This window comes from Anser brachyrhynchus (genome assembly GCF_964034855.1).
Source record: "Anser brachyrhynchus genome assembly, chromosome: 18".
NCBI classification, from domain to species: domain Eukaryota; kingdom Metazoa; phylum Chordata; class Aves; order Anseriformes; family Anatidae; genus Anser; species Anser brachyrhynchus.
This window is the reverse complement of record NC_137711.1, coordinates 2,058,241-2,085,981: the sequence shown is the minus strand read 5'-3', so window position 1 is coordinate 2,085,981 and position 27,741 is coordinate 2,058,241. Positions and strand designations below refer to the sequence as shown.

At 43.3% G+C, this 27,741-nt stretch overlaps 1 protein-coding gene across 7 annotated transcripts; it reads right to left on the bottom strand.

The window, feature by feature from the left end:
• Positions 1–731: 731 nt before the first annotated feature.
• Positions 732–19,273, bottom strand: LOC308179841 (uncharacterized protein). 7 transcript variants are annotated; one of them, XM_080560579.1, is made up of 6 exons: positions 18,833–19,273; positions 16,919–16,964; positions 13,155–13,364; positions 12,056–12,304; positions 8,564–8,604; positions 732–5,922 (listed from the first exon to the last, which is right to left on the bottom strand). In XM_080560579.1, exons 1-6 carry the CDS (start codon positions 18,875–18,877, stop codon positions 5,809–5,811), a joined length of 705 nt encoding a protein of 234 aa, XP_080416705.1. In that variant the 5' UTR covers positions 18,878–19,273; the 3' UTR covers positions 732–5,808. The 7 variants fall into 7 exon arrangements, 6 of the variants coding, with proteins under 6 accessions (XP_080416705.1, XP_080416704.1, XP_080416707.1 ...); XM_080560578.1 differs by having other exon boundaries at positions 12,069–12,304; positions 18,833–19,272; XM_080560581.1 differs by lacking the exon at positions 8,564–8,604 and adding an exon at positions 13,509–13,587 and having other exon boundaries at positions 18,833–18,880.
• Positions 19,274–27,741: the final 8,468 nt, after the last annotated feature.

The following is a 27,741-nucleotide window of genomic DNA, read 5'->3' as shown; positions in this document are numbered from 1 at the left end:
TCTCTCACACCCGGTGAGTAAACTGTGCAGGGGTTCATCCAGTGTGGTTTTGGTGCCTGCAAGTGGGATGTAGGCAGCAAGTCTTTCAGGGTCTTCCACAGTTAGAAACGCTCCCTGATTTCTGCTTTGCTCCTCTAAAGAATATTTCTTAACTTAATCCAGCCAAACAGCAGGAAGATCTCAAAAGTAATCTTAAATAATATCACCAGTGAGCTGGGAAAGCAGCAGGGGGAGACAAATAATTGTACTTATGGGGTAAAAACTCAATTTTATATTTTATTACAACCTGTCTGCTGGGAGCCCCTGACAGCAAGAAGGGACGCATTCACTTTATTACAAGGGTCCATTTCCAAAAGAAACAACAGAATGGATCATGCCTCCATTCAGTGCTGAATGCCTATTTCTGGTTTAGAAAATAACACTTTATCTTCTCTATCTGATGATTACTCACTGTGTTTCTTTTTCCTATATGTCAGGAACAAGGAGCTGTGTGTTAGCCCGATACTAGCGCTGTCCTGCTCGGAGCGCTGCAGTCTGGTGGGGAATGAGATGCAAAAGAGAGTCCCAAGCAGCAATCCCTCCAGCACGGCTCCTCAGCTTCAGGGGAAAGAGCTCTTGCTCAATTATTCCTCATAGTTGCATGATATAAGGGTTGCTTTTCCATTCCTAGGAAATATCCCCTATAAAAAACTCAACTGGTGCTGACTAGGACGCTTTTTGGCAGAGGGTTGGGTTTATTCACTAAGGACAGCAAAATTTAAAAGCCATTGACATTAATAGGGTCCTTATTCTTGTGTAGCTATGTCCTATAATTTCTTTCAGCGAAGGCCTCAGTTACATGTTAATCGTCCTTATTCAGGCTCAGTGCGACCGATTTCAGTGTTGGTCAGCTAGCTTCACTGGAGGTTTTGTCTTCATGAGCATGGAGCAAGGCATTCGTCTGTACAGTGAGCTGAAACCAATATTTATGGGCAGGAGAGTTTTTGCAAGGATTTGCCAGGTAAAAGCCTGGTACTCCTCTGCACTTTGTACAGCCCATTGCGTTTTCGCTTTGTGCTAATATTTTCTTGCTTCCAACAGTGGCATGTGGGCGAAACAGCCAACAGCTTCTTCAAACACCGTCATTCATCACTTTTTTTAAGAACACAGTTATACAACCACATGGACTTTAAATTACTTTAACAAGAAAAAGGCAGAAAATTGAGGTGGAAGGTGTAGGACTAATGTGTTTTCACAATTTACACGTCCCCAGTTCTTTTGCTGTCTTTGTGATTTCATCCAACAGGGTAGCAAGCTTATCCTTCTGCAGCTTTATTTTGGGAGCTTCGGTTCCTGCTGTACCCCCAAACTGACTGATTTTCTGCTACTTTGCAAACTTGTGGGCAGCAGGATTGAGAGCTTGTACATTATAGACATCCAGGGACTCTCTATTTCCCTCTCTAAGGTTGGCTTTATTATGAAAAAACCTCACGATGGAAGCAGAGAGGAGTCAGGAGGAAAGAGATGGGAGGAAAATCTAAGCAGGGAAAAATAAGAACATCCCTCATTGTTACAAGAGTAATTTGCACTTTCAGCTAAATTCACCGCAGCTTTTCAGCGAGTTTAAGAGAAAAGCGTTTCTGTGTCACTGAGCAAGCTTAATAAGAAGTCGTGCCAGCATGGGCTTTTCATGTCTCGCTGCACGAGGACTCGGTGTGCACAATGCGTGGTGACCCTCGGCGCAGCAGGCCCAGGGCCGGGCTTGCCAGGTTCCCCTCCTCGCTCTCCCAGACCTGCTCCGTCAGCTAAATCCAAGCCAAGGTGGCTCACTTGCCATCCAGAGGCCGGATCCGTCACCTCGCCTCTGATGTCCCTGGCCGGTGGAGCCGTGCCAGGTTCCCACACTCCCATCGCACATGGAGAGGGCTCCTTGGTGTCACCAGGGCACTGCGGGCTCCTCCAAGCGCTCGCAGCCTGAGCGGCTCCTCTTGGTTTTGCCTTTCACTGAGCAAGCCCGAGCAGTTTGCAGAACTGTGACAAAAGGAAGAGGTGCAGCCCCGGCGACACGGGCCAGGTTACGTGAGCGAGGGATGAGCTCGAAGCCGGCGTGAGGGGCTGGGAATAAAGAGGTCTGTGTTCCAGCCCCACGGCTGCCAGCAGCGCGCTGCGTGACAGGGAGGGAGTTATTTTGGCCCCGACTTTCCAAAGTGCCCACAAGCTTGGATGCATCGGTTTTTTTGCATGGTCAATTTGGCTTACTCGCATTATGAAGGGCCCGGTTCTCAGAAGCAATTACGGCCTGCAGCTGTAGCTCACTTCCCCACGGGCCGCGAGAGGCAGACGCTCGTTATCCGCAGGCAGACACCAGGAATTAGTGACAGCTCCTCTGCCCAGGTACACAGCGTGGGGAAAGATAATTGCTCCTTCTCTGCTGCACATCTGCACCGGGCCAAATATAATGAAGGCCTATATTTTAATGGGCAGTAATGTTTAATATTTGACATTAGGTAAATATACTTTCCTTGCCGCTAGAATAATTTCATACAGATTTAGGGTGGAGCTTTGAAAAGCTCCTGGGTAATGGAGTACAAATTCGACTGCGCTCAAGGCTCGCACTGTTTTGAAAGTCCCACCCTTAATCTCTGATCATCATCAACTCTTACCAGCCAGTAAATCTCGACCGCTGTCTTTTCAATAATGGTTATGCCCAAAAACCCAACACCTGAGGTCAATCCTGTGACGCTGCCGGGCGGTGTTTCTGAGGACAAGCGGTGATGTCACGCGCGGCCCCGCGGGCTCCGCCGCACGGCTCCGGCGGGGGGAGCCGAAAGGGAAAATTTCTATTTATGCGAAAGCCTTGGCAATTCAGAGCAATGGAAAACGACATAAAGAGAGAAAGTATATAGCTGAAATGTAAATAGCAGTTTTTATGAAATATGTCTCCAAGTGAGTCCATACCCGACAAAAGTTCTTGAAACATATCTGGATATATTGTAATGTCTTTTTTTTTTTAAGTACTTTACCAGTCTATCTATGGCAGTTCAGTGAATGTCAGCAGCAGCGCTGCGTTTAAAATGATAGATATTTTAGAAAGAAACTATAAATCTTTAGAGAGTTACAATCTACTTCCTTTTAAGAAATGTGGGTAATGGCAAATGGAAATTTACAATGCTGAAGGAACGTGTGGTGACGGCAGTCGGGCTTGATGCAGCAAACACGCCTCTGCTTTAGTTAAGGGGGTGGTTGTCCTCGTTGGCTTGAAGTCCAGCACAGGCATCAGTGAGGAATGACCCATGAACTGTGTTCGTGGAAAAGATACACTACTGATCTAGCTGCTCTCATCAAGGAAAACACCTTAGAAATACTACTCATTGTATAGGAATAGCGAAATGATAAGGGCTTTAGTAAACAGGGTAGACTGCAAAAAAAAAAAAAAATAGAGAGAGACAATGGGGGAGTTTAGAACATCAAAATAACTTTTAGTACGGGGTTGCTTGGACCACAGCAGCTTTAAAGGTTTGGATTTGGTGGAGATCTAAATGAACATAAAACAGCTCTGCCACCAATCAAGACACAGCTGGATGCACACAGGCGTGGACATTCCCCCTCTGCTGCTGATGCTCACTGAGGTTTGCTGTGTTTCCCTGTGCCTCTGATCGCTTCCGAGTGCTGGAGAAGGAAGGCAAGGCTACATCAGCCATGGCTTGACTCTGCCAGGCGTCTTTGGGAAGGCAGAGAGGGGAGGAAGGGATAATTCTCTAGAAGCTATAATGCTTATCCTGTACCAAAGCCTGGGTAAACCTGATGGGTATAGCAGAGGAAATTTTATCATGATGCTAAGCCAGCAGCTACACCTGGTTTGCATGAGGGAAGTGGCAAAACAAAGGTTTAACAATGCAGAGAAAGTGGCTTCTGAGCCTCACCTACTCTCACACAGTTCAGAAATAATACTTCAAGCATTTGGTAATGTGCTATCTGAAGACGGTTTCTGTTCCCAGACAGTGACCTTATGAAGCACACCAGCATTCTGTGAGACCTCTTCCATTATTTTTCTGTACAAGATAACAATATAATAAATTATCCTGAAATAGAATAACAGAGCCTCCTTAAATCACAACACTGAGAACCTGAATTGTTTTTGAAAGGAAAATTAAATAGCCCATTATATGATATATTCTCTTTTGTTACACATGTAGGGAAAAGATTTTTTCCATTAAAATTTATCTGGCCTCCAAGTACAAGAAAGAAAAATGCTTGCAAACACTACATTTTTTTGGACTGGTTGAGTTGGAATAAACTTCAGGTATCACCTTTTTATATTTGATACATATACTAATGCTGTGCAGTCTCATCTGAGGTATTTTTCAGGATCAAAATACCAAAAAGAGGTGCTTCGGCTTCCATTACAGGGAACTGGCTCAGCCCCATGATCTAAGTTCGGTCAATGGATGATTTGTGTGGGTGGGTACATTTTCTGCCCGGTATATCACAAAATCACACGGCTAAGCTTAAAACCTTCAGTGAAATAGGCTCTGTTTCTTGTGGGGCTGATTAAGCAAGACAAAATCAATTAACATCTGAGACCTCACAGGGTTCTGCAGGCAAATTGTTCCAATTACCAGCACCAGAGATCAAATTAGGAGGCAATTAAAAGGAGCAGCTGTGATTTCACTAAGTTACTCTTGTCACTGTCATATACATTCCACCTTAGGGTCATTAAAAATGCCTTTTGTCATTTTAATTTTTCTTTAACTGTGGCATTTTTATTTAAAAAATTAAAACCACCACTAATTTTATATGGAATAATTCCCTGAAATTGAGATAGGCAAGGGTATGTGTGCACAGAGATTTGTATCGCATGTGGCTCAGGTAAATGCCTTTGAAGGAGTCGCTGTTGATAATTATTCCAAGAACAGATTTGCATGCACAGAAATTTTAGGAAAACTTTCCAAAATATCTATGAGAAAGCTTTTTCTCTCTTCTCATTTTTCTTTTATCTATCCATCTTTTTGCCTGAAACAAACCAATGAAGTCTGGTTTTATTAGCTTATGTTCACAAAAATCACATACAAACCATACTGCGACCACAGTCATTAAGTTTATAGTCAAGGATCTCAGGTCACGATTCAAATATGAATTAATTATGTTTTGTTCTAGTTTCGCTTCACAGGCAGATTAAGTGGGAATTAAGATTTAAATTACTCAGCATCACATAGGAAATAGGAATCCTAACCTTTAATATTTCCTAAATAAATTCGACATCCTTAACTCCTTCCAATTGAATGAAAAATTCACGCTATGCAACCTTGGACCATCAAGCCCAACTTTCCTCATCCGACTTTCTTCCTTAAACACCATCTGCTGTCCCCAGCCATCCTGTCCCGGGCTCTGCTTTTTTCCATTAGCATTCCTAAATGTTTTGGAGATCCTCCATCTTCTGTACCTTCAGTCTCAGGGCACTGCCTAATCCCATCGTGTTTAATGCTCTGGGTGCTGGCCGGCTTCCTTGGCCTTGGAGCTGTTCAGTGGTGGAAGGCTTCATGCCAAGGAGGGAACATTTCGGGTCAGCGGGAGGCAGAAGCAGCCCCAAGCACGAGGAGGAACAAAGCCACTTTTCTTGGCTTTTACTCGGTGATGGACCCACCTCAGCTCCTCACCTAGCCCATGATTTTAGCCAGAGCAGTCACCGCTCACCACTGAATCCGAATCCCCTTGGAAGTCTGAAGGCAAACCACACGGGGAGCGGAGCTGACTACCAGTGGCTGGAGTGAGCGTTTTTTTGGCAAGCAAGGCACTTGCAGTCATACCGAATCACTGCACGAATCCATCTCATTTGGGAGAAAGGGAGAGGAGGAGCCGGTGCAGATGTGGCACTTGGCACCGCAAAGGGCGACCGGCGGGATGATGGCAGCGGCCCCTCGAAACGTGCAAGGACGCGTGCTCCTGCGTGAAGGAACGAGAAAAGTGAGAGAGGAGACCCCATGTCTGGGATGTGGGAAGGAGAGGCTGAGACAGGGCTGCAGCAGGGAACAGGAGCAAGGAGAGGATGGGGAGATTTAGAGACACATTTCAGGGCTTTGGGATGCCTGCTGCATTCGTTCCCGAGCATTTAAGAGGTTAATAGTCTCATTGGTTAAACACCATGTGTTAGTCTGAGAGGTACCACCCAAGGGAAAAAAAAAAAAAAAAAAAGCAAATTAAAAAATAAGCCTCACACCCACTAGTTTGCAATCAAATCTGCTCCGTCATGCTGAGGGACTGGTGGAGGAGAAGGAAGAAAAGGAAAGCAGCTTGCTCCAGCCCTAATAATTCTGATGATTCATCGCTCCGAATTAACAGAGGTCTTTGGGGACAGCAGCAACGGGATTGCGCTGCTTCTTTAGGGATAATAAACACTCCTGGTAAACACGCCTTCCCCAGCCCCTAAATATTCACCTCACGCAAATAATGTGAGTCATAGATCCCACCCAACTGCAGGTCCGTGGCTGCTCCTCGCCCAGACGTTCCCTTAGCCCAGCCCTCCTACCACCCAGCATCGGTCCTCCCTGGGCAGAGGCTTCTGGAAGGCATACAGGGCTTATTTTTATTTATTTGGATGCAGATGCCCATACACACAAGCAGACATGCACACTCACACATATATCTGTGCAAGAAAGACTTTTTTTTTTTTTTTTTAAGGGAGCCTGGAAAGGCATCTTGCCAAATAACCGACACTAAGCGGCGCGTTCCATTTTAGGTGTTGACAGTGTATAATAAATCCCGGCCCTACCTAACATTTACAGGAACATTATAAAATAAGTGAAACGGCGTGAGCTGGTTCCCAGGGCAACCAGACAAACACAATAAACAGGCCGCAGAGGCAAGAGTAAGTTACACCATCCTCTTGGGTCTCAAATATATCACTTTACATTAGCCTTCTGCTGTTGCTGCTCCTGAAAGCTCTTTGTTTTATTATTATTTAAGGAAAAAAAAAAAACTTTTTTTTTTTTCTTTTGGTGCACATCAGTGTGAAATAGATGAGTTCCTTTGGTTGCTTGTCTTTATAGGTCTTTTACTGTACATTAAAGCTTCTGTGAAAATAATAATGACTAATAAATCTTTATAAAGAACTACATCCCCCTCCTACAGAAGAATATTATTAATAAGGTGTTTAGCAACCCAGGGCCTTTGTTGGCCAACTAAAGACTAGTTTCAAGGGGGATTTTTCCTCAGCCTAGATAAAAGATTAACTGTAAAACATATGGGGTGGCCAAACCAGCTTTCTCTTGATTCAACAGCCTCCCTCCACCTTTTCATGTAGCTCAGCTACGGCTTTGGATCTGCCACTCATTTGAGAAAGCTATTCTAGACCCAGCCAGGTTATAGCAGCTGTACAAAATGATGGCATTTAGTTCTCCCCTTAACTGGCTGCTACTTTTCACCTACCTACTGGACTGTGCATATACGGCATCAATATTTTCAGGCCCATTCCCTGAATGCACGGTTTTTTCAATACTTCCCAAAAACAGGAAAAAGGAGCTCCATATGAGATGGGAGAAGGGAGGTGGGGTATTTAGAGAGGCACAGAACAAGGAGGTGGTAGGTTTGGGAATGTGAAGATGACCTTAGAAGTTCCTCTGCTTTTAAGACCACCCACAGGTGATTCAGCCACTGATATACCATCGGTGCTGAATGAACCCATCTTTGCAATTTTTCTCCAGTTTTGCCCATCTATTACTGCAAACCGTGCTCTGCTTAAAGCTCCCTGAGCACTTACGCTTACTGAGACACCTTTTTGTGGTTTCCGTAACTGTTTTGGCTTGTCCTGTTTCAGGATGGGCTGAAATGGGGAGGCTCCATCTCAGAGAAGTGTCCTGGCGATTCTACCTGGATAGGAACTGGGTGAGTCAAAGGGAGTATATGGAGCACGAGAAGCTGGAAATCATAAAAGCAGCAGCAGGAGTCATTCAGCCCATCTACCTCCCCTTCTCCTGAACTGCCCTTCTTGTGTGAGGACCAAGTAATACTGACCAAAGGAAAATTGCTTGGAAGTACGTGGGTGCCTGTTAATAACCCCGGAATTTTAAAGGTGCTTTGGCAATGCCTGGAACCCTTCCCTGTGTGTTATCCAGGGATTTCTGCACAGTAATGACATTTGGAAGTGCGGATACCAGACGGAGTTACAAGTGAAGGGTGGGGTAATCACATGCTCTTGGTTTCTTTGCCATATTTAGCTCCGTCCTTTCCAGACTGCCGCAGTTTACAGGCTCAGGTTTAGTGGCCGTGCCAAGAAACAAGCTGCTGGCCCGCGAACGCCGGGGTGGATGGCTGCTGAGTGAGAACACATCCACCCGCTCCAGGCTGCGAGCAGGGAGTCATGTGTAATAGCTCTGCGTAAAGGCAGGACGAGGAAAGTGGAGGTGGTGGTTTTTTTCTTTTTTTTCTTTTTTTTTTTTTTTATGACCAAATCACCGCCCTATTGATGACTAATTAGAATGAGTGGGGTCCAGATGGCCAGCTTCTTTAATGAGGCCAATTAAGGATCCAAATGTTTTCCTACAGTGCCCTTTTTCCTAGAAAGACTAAGCAGCAATGGAGGTCCCACCTTCTGCTCCAGACACAGGTCAGCAACACGATCCTGGAGTGCTTAAAAAGAAAACACAAATGTGATAAGGAAAAAACAGTGCAGGTTTTCAGTATGGAGGCTTTCTGGCATGCTTCAGGCTCCAAGATTTATGCCAAAGTCCACCCCCAAACACCTTCTCAAAAATTCTGGAAACCTTTTCTTGGTGAGGTTGCCCAGATTCACTTTCTCTATTTATTTATTTTTATTTTTTTTTCTGATGCAGACTTTGCACTCCTTAGTCATGGTCATGAGGAGAGAAGCCGTAACACTGTGATACAGAATTTCCGATTTCTAACCTGAACAGACAGCTCACGAGGTTTCCACCCTTGTTTTGCAGGTTTTCAATAGAGTGTCTAAGCAACTGGTTTGGGGTGTTTATTTGAACTGAAGGAGCTTCCTGAGGCTCTGCTGTCACCAGGGCTTCTTCCGTCTGGCCACCTGAGGTTTACAGGACACTCATCCCTGCATTGCAATAGTACCTGAGGACCTCTTGAGCTTTTAGTATATTTTTCTTCACAAGACTACCATGAAACACTTCCATTTTACAGATGCGAATCAGAATCTATCTGTAGTGCACTGAATGAAAAAAATGAAGCAAAGAATCCAAATTTCCAAACTCCAGGTATTTTGCTGCCAAATAAATCTTCTTGCTTCTACACTTCATGGACTTAAAGAAAGAAAATAGACTCCAATTCTATCATGGGTCAGATATTTGCAACCTTTACTCTGATTAAGAAATACTTATTTACAAAGGCAACCACACTAATTTGATTCCAGTAGAGCTGCTCAGATGAAAAGCTCCCAAACCTGCAAACAGCTGTATTTCCTAGTGGCTTTAGGGATGTAAAATTTATCTCAATTCTGAACAGGTCTCCAAACTCAAAAATTTATTACTGTATTTGATAAACAAGATATTTATCAAAAAATACATTAAATCCATTCTTTAATCCTTTTGTTCACAAAACATTTAATTTTTACAAAACAGCTTTTTTTCTTTAGTAACCCAAAGGGATAAAGGCAAGTTCTGTTTTAATATTTACAATAGCTGGAGTAACTCCTCTGCAGGCCTGATCAGCAGCTTGGTCTCAGGGTAGCTGCGAGCCTGGCTTAGATGTTTTAGGGTCACAGCCTCCATCAGGTGAGTGAGTTCTCCCACGTGGGAAATGGCAGGAGAGGAATGCCGTGCATTCCAAAATGCCTAAAGGCTATTTGGAAACGTCCACGTCTGAGTGCACTGGACTGGATCAACCACAGACATTATGAGGTTTGTGGTGTGTCTGAGTGTAACAATAGCGGCAGGAGTCTATATGAGATTTCCCGGACGTGTAAGGCTAATATAGATTACATATGTTCCATTAAATACACTGCAAGCTCCAGGAAAGCTGCACTGGAGTTGTAGCACAGTTGGCTCCTCAGATGTGTGGGAACAACATTGGTGTTGCCAGGATGCATGACCAAGTGGTGTTAGGTATATTCCACTGTTATCAAAAGCTGTACGTAGGAAAGTTTACTCTCTGTGTGGTCGCCCACCCACCTCTGTCCCAGGAGGATGGGTCCCAGTCCTGGGGAGGACCATACCCTGACCACTGCTGTCCCGTGCAGAGGACAGGGAACCCAGTGTTTCATGTGATACAAGATCTCGGTCTCTTTTCCAACAAAAAGGAAAGAGATAACAGCCTTTAGAAAAGTTGGTGCTCCAAAAAGTTGGGAGTAGAGAGAACTTTTGAAGCCCCCGGCAGCTAAAATGCCAATGTGTTTGAGAAGTGATTGACCCAGGGCCTACTGGAAGCATTGCTGTAATTTTCAAGATTTTATCAGGTGAGTGGCAGGAAATGTCTGTGGCAATGAACCTTTTCCACAAATTCCTTAAAAAATTAAATGAATAGAAAGAAGTATATGTCTGGAGAAAAACCCTTGTGTTGAGCAGAGGTGGGGAGACCAAATGCTCTACCTGATGTGATTATAGAGGGACTTGTTTTCATTTAGATTAGAAAAAAATACAAATAAAATTACAAATTTCTTTGCTGAGTTTGATAAGTTCATGAAAACCATATGCCTAGCAAATGGACAGGCTGACGCTCCTAAAAATGTCTAAATAGTTTGGATTTCTGGCAGGAGAGAGGCTAATGGGTAGTTAGAGGGAGAGGCTGGGAGAGAGCAAAAAAACACTGCCCACGGGCCCTGTGGGTGCGGGAGCAGATGGAGGCCTGAAGGAAGCATGAGGCCATTTAAGGCCAGAAAAGTCTCTTGGGAGTTTCTGACGTATTTTGGGGATAAGCAGAGGCAAACAGAACAGGGACTTAAAACACTAATATTGGGCAGAGCAGAGACAGCCTGAAAACCCAGAGGTCAGGCTCCCTTTGTAGTTATTTGTGGTGCTGGGTAGGGTTGCACTCGTGGTTTCTATTCTTTCCCTCACCCTTAAAAAATGTGATGAATTCAATAAGCTTTCTGACTGCCAAACAGGTCCGGCGTTGCAAAACCAGCCGACCATCCCCACTCGCACAGTCCCGGCTCCGAACCAGGCTTCGGTGCTGAGCATCCAGAGCGTGCTGGGGTTATCCAGCCCTCCTCAAAGGCTGCGTCACAGCACACGGTTAACCGGGCTGGTCTTTATTTCAGAGCGACCGTCCCACATTTTGCAGGGTGTCCAAAGGGAAGGCTTCTTTCTGCCATTTGTTGAGGCTGCCGGTAGTGGTAGTCTGGGGAAGCTGGGTGAAAAGCTGACAGACTTTGTCTCCCGATTTATTTCATTTTTCCCTGAAATCTTATTCTGAGGCTTCTCTCTTCCATCTGCACCCGTATACCAGTGTCAATGCCTTTGCCCCAGAGCACAGTGCTCCTGCCAGCAATAGCGCACGGCACGGGGCAGAGCGCTGCCTTCACCCCCGCTCCGGCTGCCGTGACCCCAGCTGGGTGCTCTGCAGGATTTGACCCCATGTTTTTAGATTCCTCGTGGGTCACCCTAAATACCTTTCCACCACAGTCGCTCATTTATTATGTAGGGATGGAAATGTTACAAATTTCCGAAGCAAATTGCTCTTATTTTGGTCAGGTACTGAATATTTTTCCTTACATTAGTGCAGAAAGGCTGACTTAGTGCACTGAAGAGGCCACTTTCTGTCCACCTGTGTTAATGCTTCAGGTAGAAATAAAATCCCTTTTCCAGATGCATCTTTCTGCCCATAATTGAATAAAATGGACCTGAGGCACACAGCAACCCGTAAGCCTTTTGCTGAGTGCTCTTTAACGACGCTCCCAAGCCAACTGACCACCCAGGCATCCTCTAAGCTATTGCTCTGTATGTGTGGCAGGTTATAAACATCTATTTGGCCCCTACTTAAGGAGCCCCTTCCAGATTCGAGCCAGCTAGCTGAGCCATTTCCCTCAAAATGCTCCTGGCAGCTTCATCATACTGCTCTGAGAGCTCCTTGGCCAGACCGATTTTTTGGATGTTCTCTCTCAGATTACCTTCTAGCCGTACCTGGTCCAGATACTCAGGGTTTGCAGTTTTGATCCTCTCCTCCAGCTGAGCCTGGCTCTGGAGCAGCGAGCGGATCATTTCCTGGAGTGTCGTTTTTCTCGCGAGGACACGCTTTGTGGAACGACTCAGCTCCCCCACCTGCTGCTGGGCCTGCTTCAGTTTGTCAGGCACTTTCTTGTCTTTTACAACGAGGAAAAAGCTATAGCCCTCCACGTGCACCTGCACAGTGCAGGCACCTGAAAAGACAAAACAAGGTCTATCCTGTGACTTGCATGTGGTTGGAGTCCAACAAAGAGATGTCTGAGCACTTTTGTTTCTGCAAAACTAAGCGCACGAAGCAATAAGCTCTCCCGTGACCGACTGAGAAAGGCATCCATAAAATAAGCTTGTTTCCAGTTTCCTTATCACTGTGGCTGCTCTGCGTGCACGCATTATGTAATAGAGGCATTTGCCAGTAGTAAGCCAACAGACTCCACATAACGTCCTTGAGCACACAGGGCCAAAATGAGCCCTGATACTGTGGCTTCCCTCTGGTGAAATCAATAGTCTTTCCACCTGGTTCAATTTGATCCATCTTTTCTGTTTGTTCAAGTAGTGAAAAGCACAGGGTATTGGGTGATTTTTTCTGAAAAGCGTAGTGCAAATCCATCCTAATCTTCTGTGAGACACCTCATTGTTCTGATCAGGGCCACCGACTTGTGGCTTTTCTGTCCCCTGTGTTTCGGGGCTGGTTCTGTGGTATGGCAAAGGCTGATGTCACATAGCTGGGCTGGCGTTAATGCCACACGAAGTAGCACTACAAAGCCAGATCTCATGATGTGTCGTCAGAATCAGTCAGCCCATTTGTAAACTTTACATTGTACCATAAAGTAGAAACAAGCTGTAAAAATGACCAGGATCTCCATGAAATGTAAAATCTATCTATACTCTGTCGTACAGCATGCAAAGGAGCAGTGATTCGGGCTCTGATCAGGCTCCAGACACAGGTGCTGTGACACAGCAGCCGCTATAAGAATGATGCCAACTTGAATGGTTCTGATTATTTTAAAGTTGGCCTCACTTAATCCTTACCCTTGGTCTGCTTACCATGTTCCCGCTGAATCGTGTCTATGCAGGCTGTAAGAGTAGCAGTGGGAGCACAGCCAGAAACCTCCTTCAGCTTTTGGGCAGCCCTCATCATGGCAGAGTGATCGTTGTGCTGCTTGTTGAAAGTTTTCGCGATATCTGAGAAGCGGGTGTCAACGGCACATACGTTCACCAGCTTCAACGTGAGGGTCCCCTCCTTACTGAAGACCCCTGAGGAAATTAAAAACCCAAAGGCATTTAAAAGACAGCAGTAGAATAAATCAACCAGGGACTAGGGGAAGGGGTGAAGGAGCATGAAAACTTGTTTGAAATGAGCATGGGAAGTCGACTTGCGAGCCGTGATCAGCTACAGACCCTTCATTTGCCTGTGGGAGTTCTTCGGTTACCACTGGCTGCCCTCATCAGTCATTCCAAAACTGGATTTCTTGGCAGTCTGAGAAAGTAACAGGAGGTAGGTGACCATTCACCTTTATGAAGATGAAGAAGGTAAAGCCAACTTGGAACATGGGGTTTTTTGAAAACTCTTACCCTGAGCGAAACCCCCAAGTCTTGCACTGAACAGAGCAGGGAAGTGAAGCCAGATCCCCTGAGTGCCCAGCACGCTACCTGTGTAGCTAGCTGGGAATTTTCCATGAAATACATTGTTTGGGATTTTTATACTCCCCTGTTCCCCTAGTCACAAATGCTGCTTTGCTGAAATCAAACCTTTACAAGAGGAAAGAGAGATTCCCATAAATTTCTTAGCAAAGTTATTTGGGACAGGAGAGTGGGGGATCACTGAAATGGTTGAAACAGCCTGTATTAAGTGGGATACAAATTTCAGTGACTTTTTATTTTTAATGTAAATTGACTATTGAATCATTCATTTCATTCCCTGCAAGTTTCTGGAAATGCCATACAGTCGAAGAACTCCCCATAGTGAGCAGAAACACATAATCTGTTATCAGGTCGGAGACCAGATCACGCTGAAAAGCTTTCCAACACAGCAAGTGTGATATCGCTATGCCAGACGCTTCAGGGGGAAGGCAAAGAAACCCTTGGTACGGAGCTGTGGATCATGTGGCCTCCACAAGGCTCCCTTTTGCCAGGAAAACAAAAGACAGTGGCTCTTATGGGGCTAAAAATCATCCCAGCATCCCATTGAAATTGGATAAAATATGCTGATTTACAGTAGCACAGGATCTAGTTCAGTAATTTTTCATACCTATAGTAGACTAAAGTTTTTCTCTACTATGTAAATCCTTCCGTGTTATACGAAGTGAATATATAGGCCAAAAGTTTCAAAGCCTCTTAGAGCATGCTCCGTTCGCAATAATCGTAATTAGAATTTGACATTCAAATCCCTTAGGTAGCTTTAGAAATTGCAAAGCGGTTGCACCACTGGAGCCCTAATTAAAAGCTCAGTTATCCAACTGGAAATCAGAGCAGTGGTTCCATGACAGCGCTCCTAGAACATAGTTTGTTTTACAAACCTGCAGAAATCTAATTGCATCTCCTGTGCAATGGAATACATGATCCATTCGCTAGCAGTATTTCCAGCAAATGTCAGAGAGGTTTGTTTTTTTATAGAGGGAAAACTTCAAGTCTCGGTTTTAAACAATAAAATCTGTTTTAGTAAGTTTCCCTGTTGCCAAATTAATGCTGAGTGTGCTTTGTTTTGCTTCTCTCTTTTGCTCTTCTGTGTCTAAGTTTCCTATTAGCAAAAAAAAAGGGGGGGAAGCAGGGAGGGAACTTTATTTTTTTCCCAATAAAGTGATGGATCCTAATGATAAGTAGAAATGAATTTGTTCTCTGTGGTGCCACAGAAGATCATGATGGTCCTTCACATTTGCAACAGTATAAAAATAAAGAAAAAGGAGAAATTGCCTTCTATCAAATTCCATTTAGTTCCATAAAATTTATTTAAAGTAGAGTCAATGAAAAAACAAATACTTCATTGGACTACCCTGAAATGTATTGTGTACAAATAATTTAAGGAAAAGTTCAGAGTGAAGTCAGAACTTGTTATTGATCCCATAGCTTACTCTCTTCAGTACAAGTTCTTGGCCTCCTTCCCACTAAAAAGCTAGGACTCGTCTTTGACAGAAACACAAGTCTTTAAGAAAATTAAAATATTCAAATGTCTACTTTTCTGGAGAAAATTAGACTTCTATTTGAAAAAAAAAATATATATATATCCTGGAAAACATTTAAATTTTTGTCTTTACTTAGAGGTAAACTATTCCATTAGAAGCCTAAACAGTTGCTTTCAGAAAGACCATCTCAGTGTTTCTTGGAAGGGTATTTCAGCTCTCGCAGTTTTAGTCTGTAAGTGGCTTCCCTGGGCTCTCGTCCCCTCCTGCGATGCCCCATTTCCCACCCATGAGACAGGAGGTTGGGGCTCATCGCGAGGGATGCAGTGAGACAAGGTGTGTTGGCCCACACAGGGAAACTGCTGGCACCCAATTCGCAGCTCCCACAAACTGAGAAAATACTAGCTTTTAACTGTTTTTTTTTCTTTGAGGAATTCAAATTTTGTCAGGTTTCTTTCAGCCAGCTGAATAAGATTCCTTTTATTTCCCCTCCTGTGACCCCACCAACACTTTAGTTATTCGAAGCTTTGGGAACTTTTTACACGAGTGAATGGCACAGAGCTGGATTCGTGTTGGAGAATTTATGACTAAGTTAGCATCACAAATGGAAACTGTCCTTGCACGCTCCTCTAAATGAAACTTTGCATTCACACACATTATTGTAAAGTCAGCACATCCAACTCATTGGGCTGGAAAAAATGTCCTATTTTGTCATATGCTTTTTGCTCACACAATGTTATTTTGATCTTCACTGGAGTTTCTATGTCATATAAATAACCCATTGCACATTCTTTTTCTTTCTTTCTTTCTCTTTCTTTCTTTCTTTCTTTCTTTCTTTCTTTCTCTCTCTCTCTCTTTCTCTCTTTCTTTCTCTCTTTTTCTTTCTCTCTTTCTCTCTTTCTCTCTTTCTCTCTCTCTCTCTTTCTCTCTCTCTTTCTTTTCTTTTTCTTTCTTTTCTTTCTCTCTTTCTTTTTCTTTCTCTCTTTCTCTCTTTCTCTCTTTCTCTCTTTCTTTCTCTCTTTCTCTCTTTCTTTCTTTTCTTTTTTTTTCTTTCTTTCTTTCATTCATTCATTCTTTCTTTCTTTTTCTTTCTTTCTCTCTTTCTCTCTTTCTTTCTCTCTTTCTTTTCTTTTTCTTTCTTTCTTTCTTTCTTTCTTTCTTTCTTTCTTTCTTTCTTTCTTTCTTTCTTTCTTTCTTTCTTTCTTCTTTTTTTTTCTTTAATCTGTATTTCTTGTAAACAAGCTATTTGGGGGGATCCCTGCATTTTCCTCCATTTCTACTGAATTTTAGTATTTTTCACTTCCTGTCCTAAATTGTCCCATAGTGACCACCCATTACAGCCCTGCAGTGACTTTCAGAAAGGCTTGGCAGTTTGCAAAGCAGTTAGGTTTCTTCTGGATGAAAAGCACTGTTTAAATGTGAGGTCATTACCATTTAACATACTCTTTTATAACTGCATGTTTACAGTCGCTGGCAGGGGGTCTGTGCCATTATTTTTTGTTTCTACTGATGGCAGAAAGTGGGGTGCTGACAATTTGTGTACACGTGTTTCTTGTGTGCCTGTGTACAATTTCAGCACTGGAGCATTTTTGGATGAGTACCAGAATTTACTAATTATCACTTTAACCACTATCCACAAAGAAGGGGGCGAGGGGGTGAAACTTCCAAAGAAAATAGTTAAAATCTTATTACCAATGTTTCGACAGGGCTGTCTTGTATTTACAGGAAGAGGTTCCCGCTGTGAAGGAGAAAGAAAGCTATGATGTCGTTTTCAACGGAGGAGGAATTGGCTCACTTCACACAACAGTTTCTGTGACATTTTCCCAGAAGACGATACATTCTCCAGAGGCAAACACCGCGCTCCAAGGGTGAGGGGCTCTCGAGCAGACCAAGGAAGCAGGAGGGTTCGGCTGGGTCGGACGCGTCCCCAGGGACCGGGGTTACCTCCCGCTGCCATGAGGCTGGGCCCCACCACCTCCCACCTCGCTTTCGGTCATAACTCAGCAGACGGACCTCACGTTCTGCAAATGCACGAACCACGTGGCCCAAAGAAGGGAAAACTTTACATCCAAATCCCCATTAAAAATCAGGTCTGGAAAGTTCTGAGCAGGGCAAAATGCTGGTTTCTCTCACCTCTCCCACCAGTCTGTATAAGTTTCCCTACATCTTTTGCATCTCCACCGGCAGAAACCTTGTCAGCTCCCCGTCCATCTGCTTCTGAGCCAACATCCAAATGCTTTCCTCATGCTTGGCTACCCTGGAGAACAGGCAATGCCTGAACCCTGAGCAGCAATCAAAGGTAATCTATCAGGTGGTGCTTGATGCTCTGCTGGCACCAACCTCTCTTACCGATCTTTGGTTAAGCAGAGAAGGCTTTTTCTGGTTTTAGCCTCCGTTACATTCCCTGATATTACCACCAGAAGCTGTTACCTGCCTATCGTCACTACATTGCACACTTCATAATTCCCTGTACCAAATCCTACCTCCAGCTTCCCAGCCTGTCCTGGGATGAAATGCTGGAAAAAGCATTTGCCAGTCAGTTCAGGAAGTCTTTAAAAGGCAAAAAAAAAAGAAAGGTTAAAGAAATTAACTCTCATTCTATCCTCCCAATGCCTCCATTTCTTTTTTTCTTTTCATTTTTTTCTTTTTTTCTTTTGTTCTTTTTTTTTTCCTTTTTTTTTTCCTTTTTTCTTTTTCCTTTTTCCTTTCTCCCCCCCCCCCCCCCTTTTTTTTTTTTTTTTAATTACAAGCTGAGGATACTAAGTCCTACCTATTTGGCATTGAGTCCAGTTCAGCTCAGGTACTGAACAGTAATTCTGAGAACTACAGAGCAAATCTTGCAGGAAAAAAAAAAAATATCACTTGAGAACTAAGACTTCAGGCCTTTACACACACAATTCAAAATATTAATAAAGCCTTTCATTGTGATTTTGAAATCTATAATAGCAACTACATTCGGATTGAAAAGCTGGGTTGTGACAGCGAAATAACAGGCAAGCATGATGGCAACTTAAAAATAGCAGTAATAGCTCTACCTCTTGATTGGAAAATCAGTGGACAATCAGCAAAATTTGTCTTAGGAATATTTTATGTGTTAATACATCAGGCGAGTATGTCACTGTTAAAATTATTTAGTACGGAACACGCTCTCCCTTGAAAAATTAAGGCAAAATCTGCTTTTTTAAGTATGGAAAAAGAGTACCAAAGCAAACTTGTTAATCAAGGCACTGTCACTGCCTCCTTAATCCTCATGCGGACCCACAGAGCAGGATTAGGCCACCCTGTGTAAGAGCAGTGGCCAGCTGGCCCTGCCTGGCGCATTACAAAATCTTTGTAGGTCCGCAGAGCGCTGGGGGTGGTGGATCTGGAGGGGGCTGCAGGTGGGACCCAACAGCAGGGGGGAGCAGGGCTGGAGGTGCCGCTGGGTTGGCACGGGGGGCTCGGTGCTGCCCCTCCGTTCCTCCTGCCGAGGGGCACTCGGTTCAGCCTGGCCCCCGCCGAGGGTGATCGCCTCCCTCCATCCCGACCGGCCGCTCCTTCTCCCAGCTCTGCTGCTCAGGCACGAGCAGCCGGAGATCTTGTCATGCCCCGAAGCTGCTTTCTTACCTCTTCTGGAGTCGACGAGAGACAGCAACAGCAAAGGATGGGCATGTTTATCTTAAAAAAAAAAAAAAACAATCCCGGAAAAAAAACAGGACATAAAGGTAAAGCACCTTACTGGGACCTTCTAAAAGCACCACAGGGAAACAGCAGCAGCCCAGTTGCAAAACCACTGGAGCCCAAATCGTCAGGACTTCATGTCACAGCATGTCTGGGGACTTCCCAGTGCAAAGTGCTCTCCTGGTCAAATATTCACTGGCAACATTTCTTTTTTAGTCTACAGTTTTCCTCTTGGCAATGTGATGGCGTCTGACGGGTTGGATTCTCTCCCTTTGCAAACACACCCGGGGTTATCAAACAAACGCCTTGCACTTGACTTCCTCGAGGCCTTTCCGGGATGGGGCGAGGCCGAGGACAGCCCAGGTTGCTGCAGACACCACGAGGAATGAGGCCGGCCCTGGGGACAGCTGGTGACCAAAAGCACTTCTGTGCACGTTGAGCAATGTCATCCTGAAAACACGGGGCTGCACCTGCAACAGGGTGGCTTTCGTGGCAGCAACCGTGACGGATTAGGACTGGTTGTTGGTATGTTGAGCGATGCTCACCTTTGATTGTCATGATTGCTTCCCCACTTTGTGTTGCGACTTCTCTCGAGTGACACGTCACTCACACGTGACAGATCCTGATCACAAGGATCGTTTCCTACCTGGCGCTGCATCTCAGCGCATCTCCTCTCTGAGCTCCGTGGGCTCAGACAATTTTTAGAAGCATTTCTGGTTCCACCCTGCACATACTGATTGGCCAATTTGTTATATATTCTCTTAAACTGGACAAAATTCAGCCTTCCCTCTACAGACTAAGACAAATTTTACTCTAAGGGAGCAATGCAGGGAGCTGTAGCACACCCGGCGGGCTCCATCAGCACAGCCAGGCAGCGATCTGTTACCAGCAGCACGGGAACTCGGGTCCTTCCTAGGATAAAATGAGAACTGGAGAGATGGGCATCTCCCCCAAAGAGCCTTCTCTGAGTTTTCAAGGGCTCCTGTAATACAGTCAGACAATCATTTTCTGGCCAATAAAAGGCAGAGACACAGATTCACAGAAACTTTTTGTATCTCGTAAAGAAATAAAATACAATTGCTAGCTTAGAAATTCAGCTTTCCCATGTACTTGGCTGAATGGAAATTGAGACTCCAAATTGTTTATTGTTAACCACAATGTGCTGGGCTGGTTTTGCGTTTTTCCTCCAGATCCCCTTCCCACTCCGCTATGACATCTTTTCTCTTTTTCATACCAGTCTTTCAACCACGAATCCCAAGTCATCGTCAGATTGGTGTTTCAGTCTCAGGTCTCCTGCCCATTCTCTTACTCATATAAAATGGTGCAATTAATTTATTGCAGTCTCGCCACAGTTGTTTTATTCATCATAACTGTAAAGCTCCTGTGAAGTACGCCCAAGAGAGGTAATATCATTTTAACAAAACTGTCCTGATGAAAGAAAGCTGAGAACCCAGGGAGAAACAGTAAGCTTATATAGCTAGAGTATGTTTCTGAGATAATATTTCTTCCACTAAAACATTATTTCATATTATAATGAGTAAACGGCCTGGTCAGTGAAGAATCCACACAGTAAACAGATGTGGAAGAAGTCAGAGAGAAAAAACACCGTTGGCAGACACCAGAATTAAGCTAAGCAAGCTACGGCTTATCACTGAGGGATCCCCTTTTACCTTGTGAATGAGTTTGGGATTAAAAAGTAACTGTCTTGAAAGTGTGGGCATACCCAACACAGAAATGATCAGGACTATTCCATAGGTGCTAAAATGCAGCTGTGACGGATGTTAAGAGCGTGCCGATATCTAAAGAGGTAGTGTTAGAGCTCAAGGATTGCCCATGGATCGTCTCATGGGAGGAGGATGGTCCTTCCACAGGAAAAAGGAAGATCTGGGTCCTGGAGCTCTGAGAGCCAAGACTCATTTTGTAATGTCTTTTGATCAGCTAAGGTAACTTGATGTGTGCTGGCTACTCATGGTGATATTTAAGGATATAAAGGATAAAAAAAGTCAGGCCAAGCTTACAAACCAGCAACCTGAGCAGGCTGCCACGAGGTTAGCTACTCCTTTTTGTCAATCCAAGCTACATTTTGGTTCGGTTAGATCAAGCTGAGGTTGCTGGTAGAAGTTTTGACATGTAATGGGTTTTTACGGATTGTAGGATTTGAATTTTACTGTCTAAAATGGTAGGGACATGTGAGTCTGAGTCTTGGTCTTCAACCTGTCTCCCCCAGTGATTTCTTATTGCCAAGCTGAAGTTCTGAAGTGAGTTCTACATTTTCAAATTTTTATTCTAAAATTTTTCAGTCAGTACTTGAAACCCTCTGAAGTTACTTTACCCTGGGCGATTGACAAATACCTGACATTCTGCTCCCAGCCTATCTCTACAGCCCAGCAGATTTTGTTGTAGCTCATTTTAATGGCTGTATAGAACACTAAAAGGGTCTGCATATATATAAAAAAAATAACAACAACAGGCTGAGATACAAAACTGGACTGTCTCACTATGACATAGTGCCATGAGGTTCCCAGACTGCTCTTAAGAAAATATAGCTCATACGCGTGGTGCCCCTGCCCAGCTATGTTTCATCTGCCAGGGGATGTTGAAATTGTGCCTTCCTGGCGCTGCCTTTATTTACCACAGTGGCATTGACTTCATGCGCTGGGGCCCTTTCCATTTGGGTTGCCTCAGCCAAGGTCATCATTGCGTAAAGCATGAGCCCGCAAATAGCAATTTCTTGCTATTTCTGAGGAGAATTACTAGTTCTGTTTGCATCAAGGACTGTGAGGAATCCCTGCTACACTTGGGACGTGGCAGAGCTGACTTAGTCAGAGTTTCTTGGATTAAGCAGTAAGAAAAAAAAAAAAAAAGAAGAGAGTTAGAAAGATGAGTCACTGCTGAGTGAAAATGTACTCTGTAGCTTCTCGTGGAAAGCAAGCTTTCTTAAAAATCATATGATGTGCATCTATATATATTTTCTTCTATATACTGATAGAGACATGTGAGAATATATGCATATAAATAAACAAAGAAAGATTCAAGTACACATACACCCAGAAATGGATGCCTACAAACGTGTAACACCAAATTCTGGAAGGAGGTGAGTGTATATGCCTAGGCCATAAAACAAATCTACTGAAGGAATTGTACAACATACCATCACACGCCTTTTTTGTGACTACACAGAAAAAAAAAAAACTTTAGGAAAATAAATAATCATGAAGAAATGATCCTCTGTGTAAGAACTGAGACACCTCCAATAGAGGATTTTAAGGTATTTCAGTGCCCAACTCTTGAGGAAATCACAAACCAGATGTTCTGCTCTTCCTCTGTCCCATGTGCAGGGCAATGCAGAAGCTCAGACATTTCATACATGTGGACTTCTGACATTATAGTAACGTGTCTTCTCTTCAAGGTTTTACTTTGAGCTTCCCTTTTCCAGGTACTAAGGTAATGAAATATTATGGGGAAAAAAGTAAATGTCAAATGGATGAAAAATACAGATTCAAGATTTAATGACTAGTAGAAATATTTCTTTATTCTGCAAAATTGCTTTGTATGAACTCTTATCAGCTGATAAGACTGCATTTACACTTTAGTGTAACTTTCACAATTTTGACACTGTTGAAATTACCTAGAAAAGCAACATCAAGCACAAGTCTATAGGCTTGATGTAGCATTTGTCATTTTTCACTTTCCCAATAGCTGATTCATCATCTCTGACGATTTCTTAGGCATATCCACCAATGAAAGCGAGACATTTCAGCCGATCCTTTAAGTGCTCATGGAAGAAGTCCAAACATTGGAAAATATCTCACTTCTCCAGGTACTCTCTGAACTGTGCTTTCCCTGTACTGGGGATTTGTCCCAGGTACAGGGTGTACACAAGAGCATTGGCTGCTGAAGAGCTGAGCTTTGTTCCTGGGCTGACGTATGTACTGCAATGTCCCTCCAGATTTCTTACCTGGAAAATACCCTCCTGTTCCACACTGCATTAGGGAGCAGCGTGGCCATTGATCAAGATACCTAAATAATAACACATCCTGTAACTAATTACAATCTGTGTCTTGCATCTATAACAGAAATAAACATTGATGTTGTTTTTCCTAATGGATCTAGATCTGTTCAACTATTAATTCTAACCGAAGAGGTCAGCTATCACTTGTTTCTTATGGTAGGTCTTATTAGGTCTAAACTAATGACTTTGACTTAGAAGGTACAAGGTGAAATGTAAGAGGCAAGAAAATAATTACAGAAAGAGTCCCATACCTCCAGCACAGTTTGGTTTCTCATGCTTTGCTATGTCTAATTAAGGTTTTACAAGATGCTGCAAGCCCCATTCTCTCCCCACCTCCCCGAGAAGCCCATCCTGCATGGCCACCACATCACGAAGAGGCATCCCCATATAAAAAACACAGCTGCAAACTCTACAGACAATTTACAGGTCTCCGAGATCGCATTTACGCAGAGGTCCTGCAGCAGGGAGGTTCTGAATGTCGGACCCGGTTGGTGGAATGTCATTAATCAGAGGATAATGGACAGGAAGGTGGGTGGCTGCTGATAGTTTTGGCTCATTTAAGACGGTTTTGGAAGGCTGCCAGATTGTGTGGAGAATTTCTGAAATGTTTTAAACAATACCGTCTTTACAATGTTATAAAATACTGGGGTGGCTTGAGTGGGTTTCAAACTGGCTCCTGGCCAGCAAAACCTCAGGATTCCAGGCGGCTGTGACCTGGACTCCAGTGGGTGTCTGGGGTGTCCCAGGCCACCCCTTTCCTTTTTCCCTTCCCTCATGTTTGTGCACTGCCATAAAGGAGACAACGTCCAGGGTGCTCGAGCTTCTGCTGGGCCTCAAAGCTCTTCTCTCAACAGCTTTGCTACTGCAGCTATTGCTCTTCTGTAACTCGTGGAGATCCCCTTCCCTTCATGCAAAGGTGCGTGTTGTGTCCTACTGAAAAGAACCAGTGCATTTATGAACAGGTAGGGCCGAATCTGCCATGGTATTTCCAGCTGGAGTCCAAAGTCTGTCTTGCCACAAAGGGAAATGGTGTGTTGTGGAGAATAGACAGATGCTTGCAAGGACAGAAAGAATGTGCAGTAAAGAGTCTGCATTTGTCTTAGACAAATTAATAAAATAAAATAAAGTAAAATAAAATAAAATAAAATGAAATAAAATAAAATAAAATAAAATAAAATAAAAATAAAAATAATAAAAAGTAAAATAAAATAAAATAAGCATTCATGGGCTTTGTTTGTTTCTTATTTGCTTCCCAGTGCCCTGCACTCATCAGCTCCTTAGAAGCTGCTTTGCTCAGGGGGCCCAAGCCATGCTGACCGCGTTCAGAGGCCGCAGTGGCACAACGCTGGGCAGCACCGCCTTGCCTCCAGCCCTCCTGTTGCAGGCAGACATGCCATGCAAGTCCCATGTGCAACCACACCAGTTCCCATCTTGTACAGCTCTTTATTTCAGTGCCTGCTGAGCCACGGGTGTAATTCCTGTGCGCTGGTGTCAGCTACCGTACCACGTGTGTCATAAGCAAGCCTGCAATGAGCATCATCTGGTTTGTACATAATTAGTGTGCCTGTTGCTCTTGGGTACTACTTGATCATACAAAGAAGTGAACTAATTGTATTCATATGAACAAATGCTGTAAGTCACAGACCAGGCTCTTTATTCTTATCCACGGGAGGTAGTCACACTTTCATTAAAATTAGGGAAACTTTTCTGTGCTCTCTTGAGAGCTATAACACTGAAGTCTTTCAGCTTTTTAAGAGTAAAACTTTCCCATACTGGTAGAAGTGATATTATTTCATTTTATTAAATTAATATTTTTTGTTTTAATCTTATGTTAGTAAAATATCATCCTGATTTTTTTCTATTATTTTTGTTACAGAAAATGATTCCAACATTCTACATCCAAATGAGACACAGTTCAGAAGGCTTTATTTATAGGAAAGTAAAGCCTAAACCTGAAGCTATCTTTTCCTCCCTTCTGTGTTTCCATAAATAAGATTTCTCCCAATAGAAAAAGTAGTAGAAGTAACTTGTCATAATATCATTCATCAAAAGCAGTCTGATAATCCCAGACATTTGAAGCCATGTTTGAAAGTAAAACACACTAAATGGAAACAGAACGCTCTAAGAATTAACTGGTTTGCATTTCTTTTCCTTCCTATGTTTAAAAAAAAAAAAAGAGAGAGAGAGAAGAAAAAAAAAAAGACTGTAAGGCTCTTGATATGATGCCTTCTTTATGTTTTAAATCTAGACAAAATAGCTACAGAAGCACAGCACTGTCATTCCATCCTTACCTACATGACACCCTACGTAACCAAATTCCACATCTGGAGAAGGAGCTCCATTTTCCTGAGGACAGAGCCAGGTCCCCTGAGCAAGCCCACCTTCTTGCCAAGGCCCTCCTTCTTTCTGCACGTGACTGTGCAGCAGATTATTTGTTGCTTGAGCGCATGGCGTATGTCAGGGACATACTTCCCCTTTTCAGCAGATTTTAGTTGATCCGTGAAATAAAGCCTACTGCGACCACAGAAACTAAAAGCCGTCAGCAGTCACAATGGCGAGAACTAGCATAAAATAAAAAATAAACAAACAAATAAATAAATAAATAAAATAAAATAAATAGGCGTAAAAGCAAATTAGGCAAGATGGTATTCTAAATGTTATTGTCCAATTCCTTGTGTGGAGTCAGATGTATGCTTTCATAACACGAGGATTCAGCCTTCCAAGATGGTTTTCTGTGTCGTTGGCACTGTTTTGTACAGTATTTGGATTTCTTTCCATAGCACAATGTTTCGCTACACAGCCACTATCACAAGAGCTCAGGCATACCGCATGCTGATGTAAGAACAGAGTTCATCCTACTTCAAGCAGTGCGTTTTGGTTTTGAGAATTTCTAGGGCTCAACAACAGTACTTACAACAGCTTGCTCTTACTCTCCGTGCCGCTTTTGGAAGGTTATTTTTCACACTTGCTTTTACTACACAAACCTGAGGATCAAAGCACCATTATTTGAGGCCTCTCTTTCACAAAAGGCAATCACTCAAAGTTAAGGGTTGAAAATCTTCTGGAGGTCTCAAGAAACAGAAGGAGGGAAGGAGAAAAGAAGGGGGCTTGTAAGTGTGTGTCTCTGGTGAATAGCTCAGTATAGTTCTACTCCTGATGCTCAGCCAAATAGCTTAAACAACAGACATTAACGTTAAACCTGCACTTATATTCAGCTTCAAGATTGCCAAGGCAGTTTTCCTGATACACCTACTGTGTATCTCAGCCCTCAAAGCCTCATGCTCACTTCCTTAGCTTTGCAATGACTGCAGCACGTCTCTGAAGTTATAAAGTCTTTTTGTTAATAAAAATTATACTGTGATTATATAGTAGCTTAAAAAGCAGTAACGTTAGAAGTCTTTTCAATATTCCCATAATACTAAAATAAAATATATGTTATTTTGAATTCCCAGAAATATAATCTTTTCTTGGAAGTAAACTCATGGTATATAATCGCATGCTCCTCCCTGCCGGTGAAAGCACTCCCACCTCTGATTCATTTTTATGTTGTGAGTGGCTTTTAATGACAGAACAGGGGAATATATTGTGGTTTCACACATACACAGATTTTACGGTCACTTATTCCTAACAAGGAGATAGAGAGACATAGCAGAGAACTCTTTCTTTCTTCCAAGGTACTTCACCTCCGAGTACAGTACGTGGTTTGCTGCATTGTAACGTCACATCTTGGAGCCAGTTCTAGTTTGAGAAGGAGGAAGATAAAACAAATAATCCCGGGGGCTCGCTGATGGGAAATTGCTTTAGGAGAATTCATTTCAGCTCTAATACCTGAGATTTGGGGTAACTGAACACTCGGCGTAGTGCCTTACCTCAGTAGTTCATCGAATTACCTCCCTCATTTCTCCGGTGCCGATCTTTGAAGTGAGCCTAAGTGCCGTGATGTTACCTCATTGCAGTACGCATGAGCGTAGGATCAACAAGCTGCTTTGGTAGAGCAAACTGCGTCCTCCCATGACTGGGAGAGGGGAGCACCCTGCTGTGCTTCCCATCTGTGGTGGTGTGCTGGGCAAAACCTTCTGCCCTGGGTGGGCATCACCCGTACGCAGTGCAACACAGCGGCTCTCGGTGTGCTTCAGCCAGGGGATGAGCAACCCAGAAAAAAAAGGGATAAAATGCCAAATTTGTCAATGCCAAGCTATTATAAGTACAGAGCAGATAATCAGTGAGTAGACAAGGAACTTGGATTTTCCAAATATTATTTCCCTTACCAAATCTTTTCAATGACGCTGCATAATTTGGGTAATGATGCTTTCACTTAGTTTATAAAGGAGTTGAAGTAAATTCAGCACTGGGTAAATGCAGCTTTTGTCTCCACAGAGAGACGGTTCCACAGTGCTGGTGTAGACTTGGACATTCTCTCTATGCATTTTATTTTGATTTTGATTTTTGTTTGACACAGAGGCCTTCAACCTTTCGGCGTTAATGAAGCAATACAGCACTTATGTTTATGCTTTTCTCCGGACAGTAGGCTTAAAGTAAATGACTAGAATTAGGTATATATTCAGATGCTTTATGTGTGAAAGCTCAATGTCTAAACTGGAGCCGTACTACATGCCTCTCTTTGTACAGCCAAAAAGATTGGTCCAAATTGGTCTAAATATATTTTGGAGTTTCTTCTTTCTCTACCTTCCATGACATTATTATTTTACAAGAATTTGCCTTTTTTAAAAAGGCAATGAAAAACGTATTTTTGAAGTAAACACTACCTAATTTGGCACTGCTTTTGATTGGCATTTCAGATTTCCTTTTTTTTTTCTTTTTTTTTTCTTTTTTTTTTTTTCTT

Bases quoted from the DNA above. Each gene is read 5' to 3' on its own strand.
- LOC308179841 (XM_080560577.1), bottom strand. From the start codon at position 18,877: ATGCCCATCCTTTGCTGTTGCTGTCTCTCGTCGACTCCAGAAGAG. The intron at 16,965-18,832 runs GTAAGAAAGCAG...TCTCCTTCACAG, and splicing joins TCTCGTCGACTCCAGAAGAG to CGGGAACCTCTTCCTGTAAA. The intron at 13,365-16,918 runs GTAATAAGATTT...TAATTTCCTCAG, and splicing joins ACAGCCCTGTCGAAACATTG to GGGTCTTCAGTAAGGAGGGG.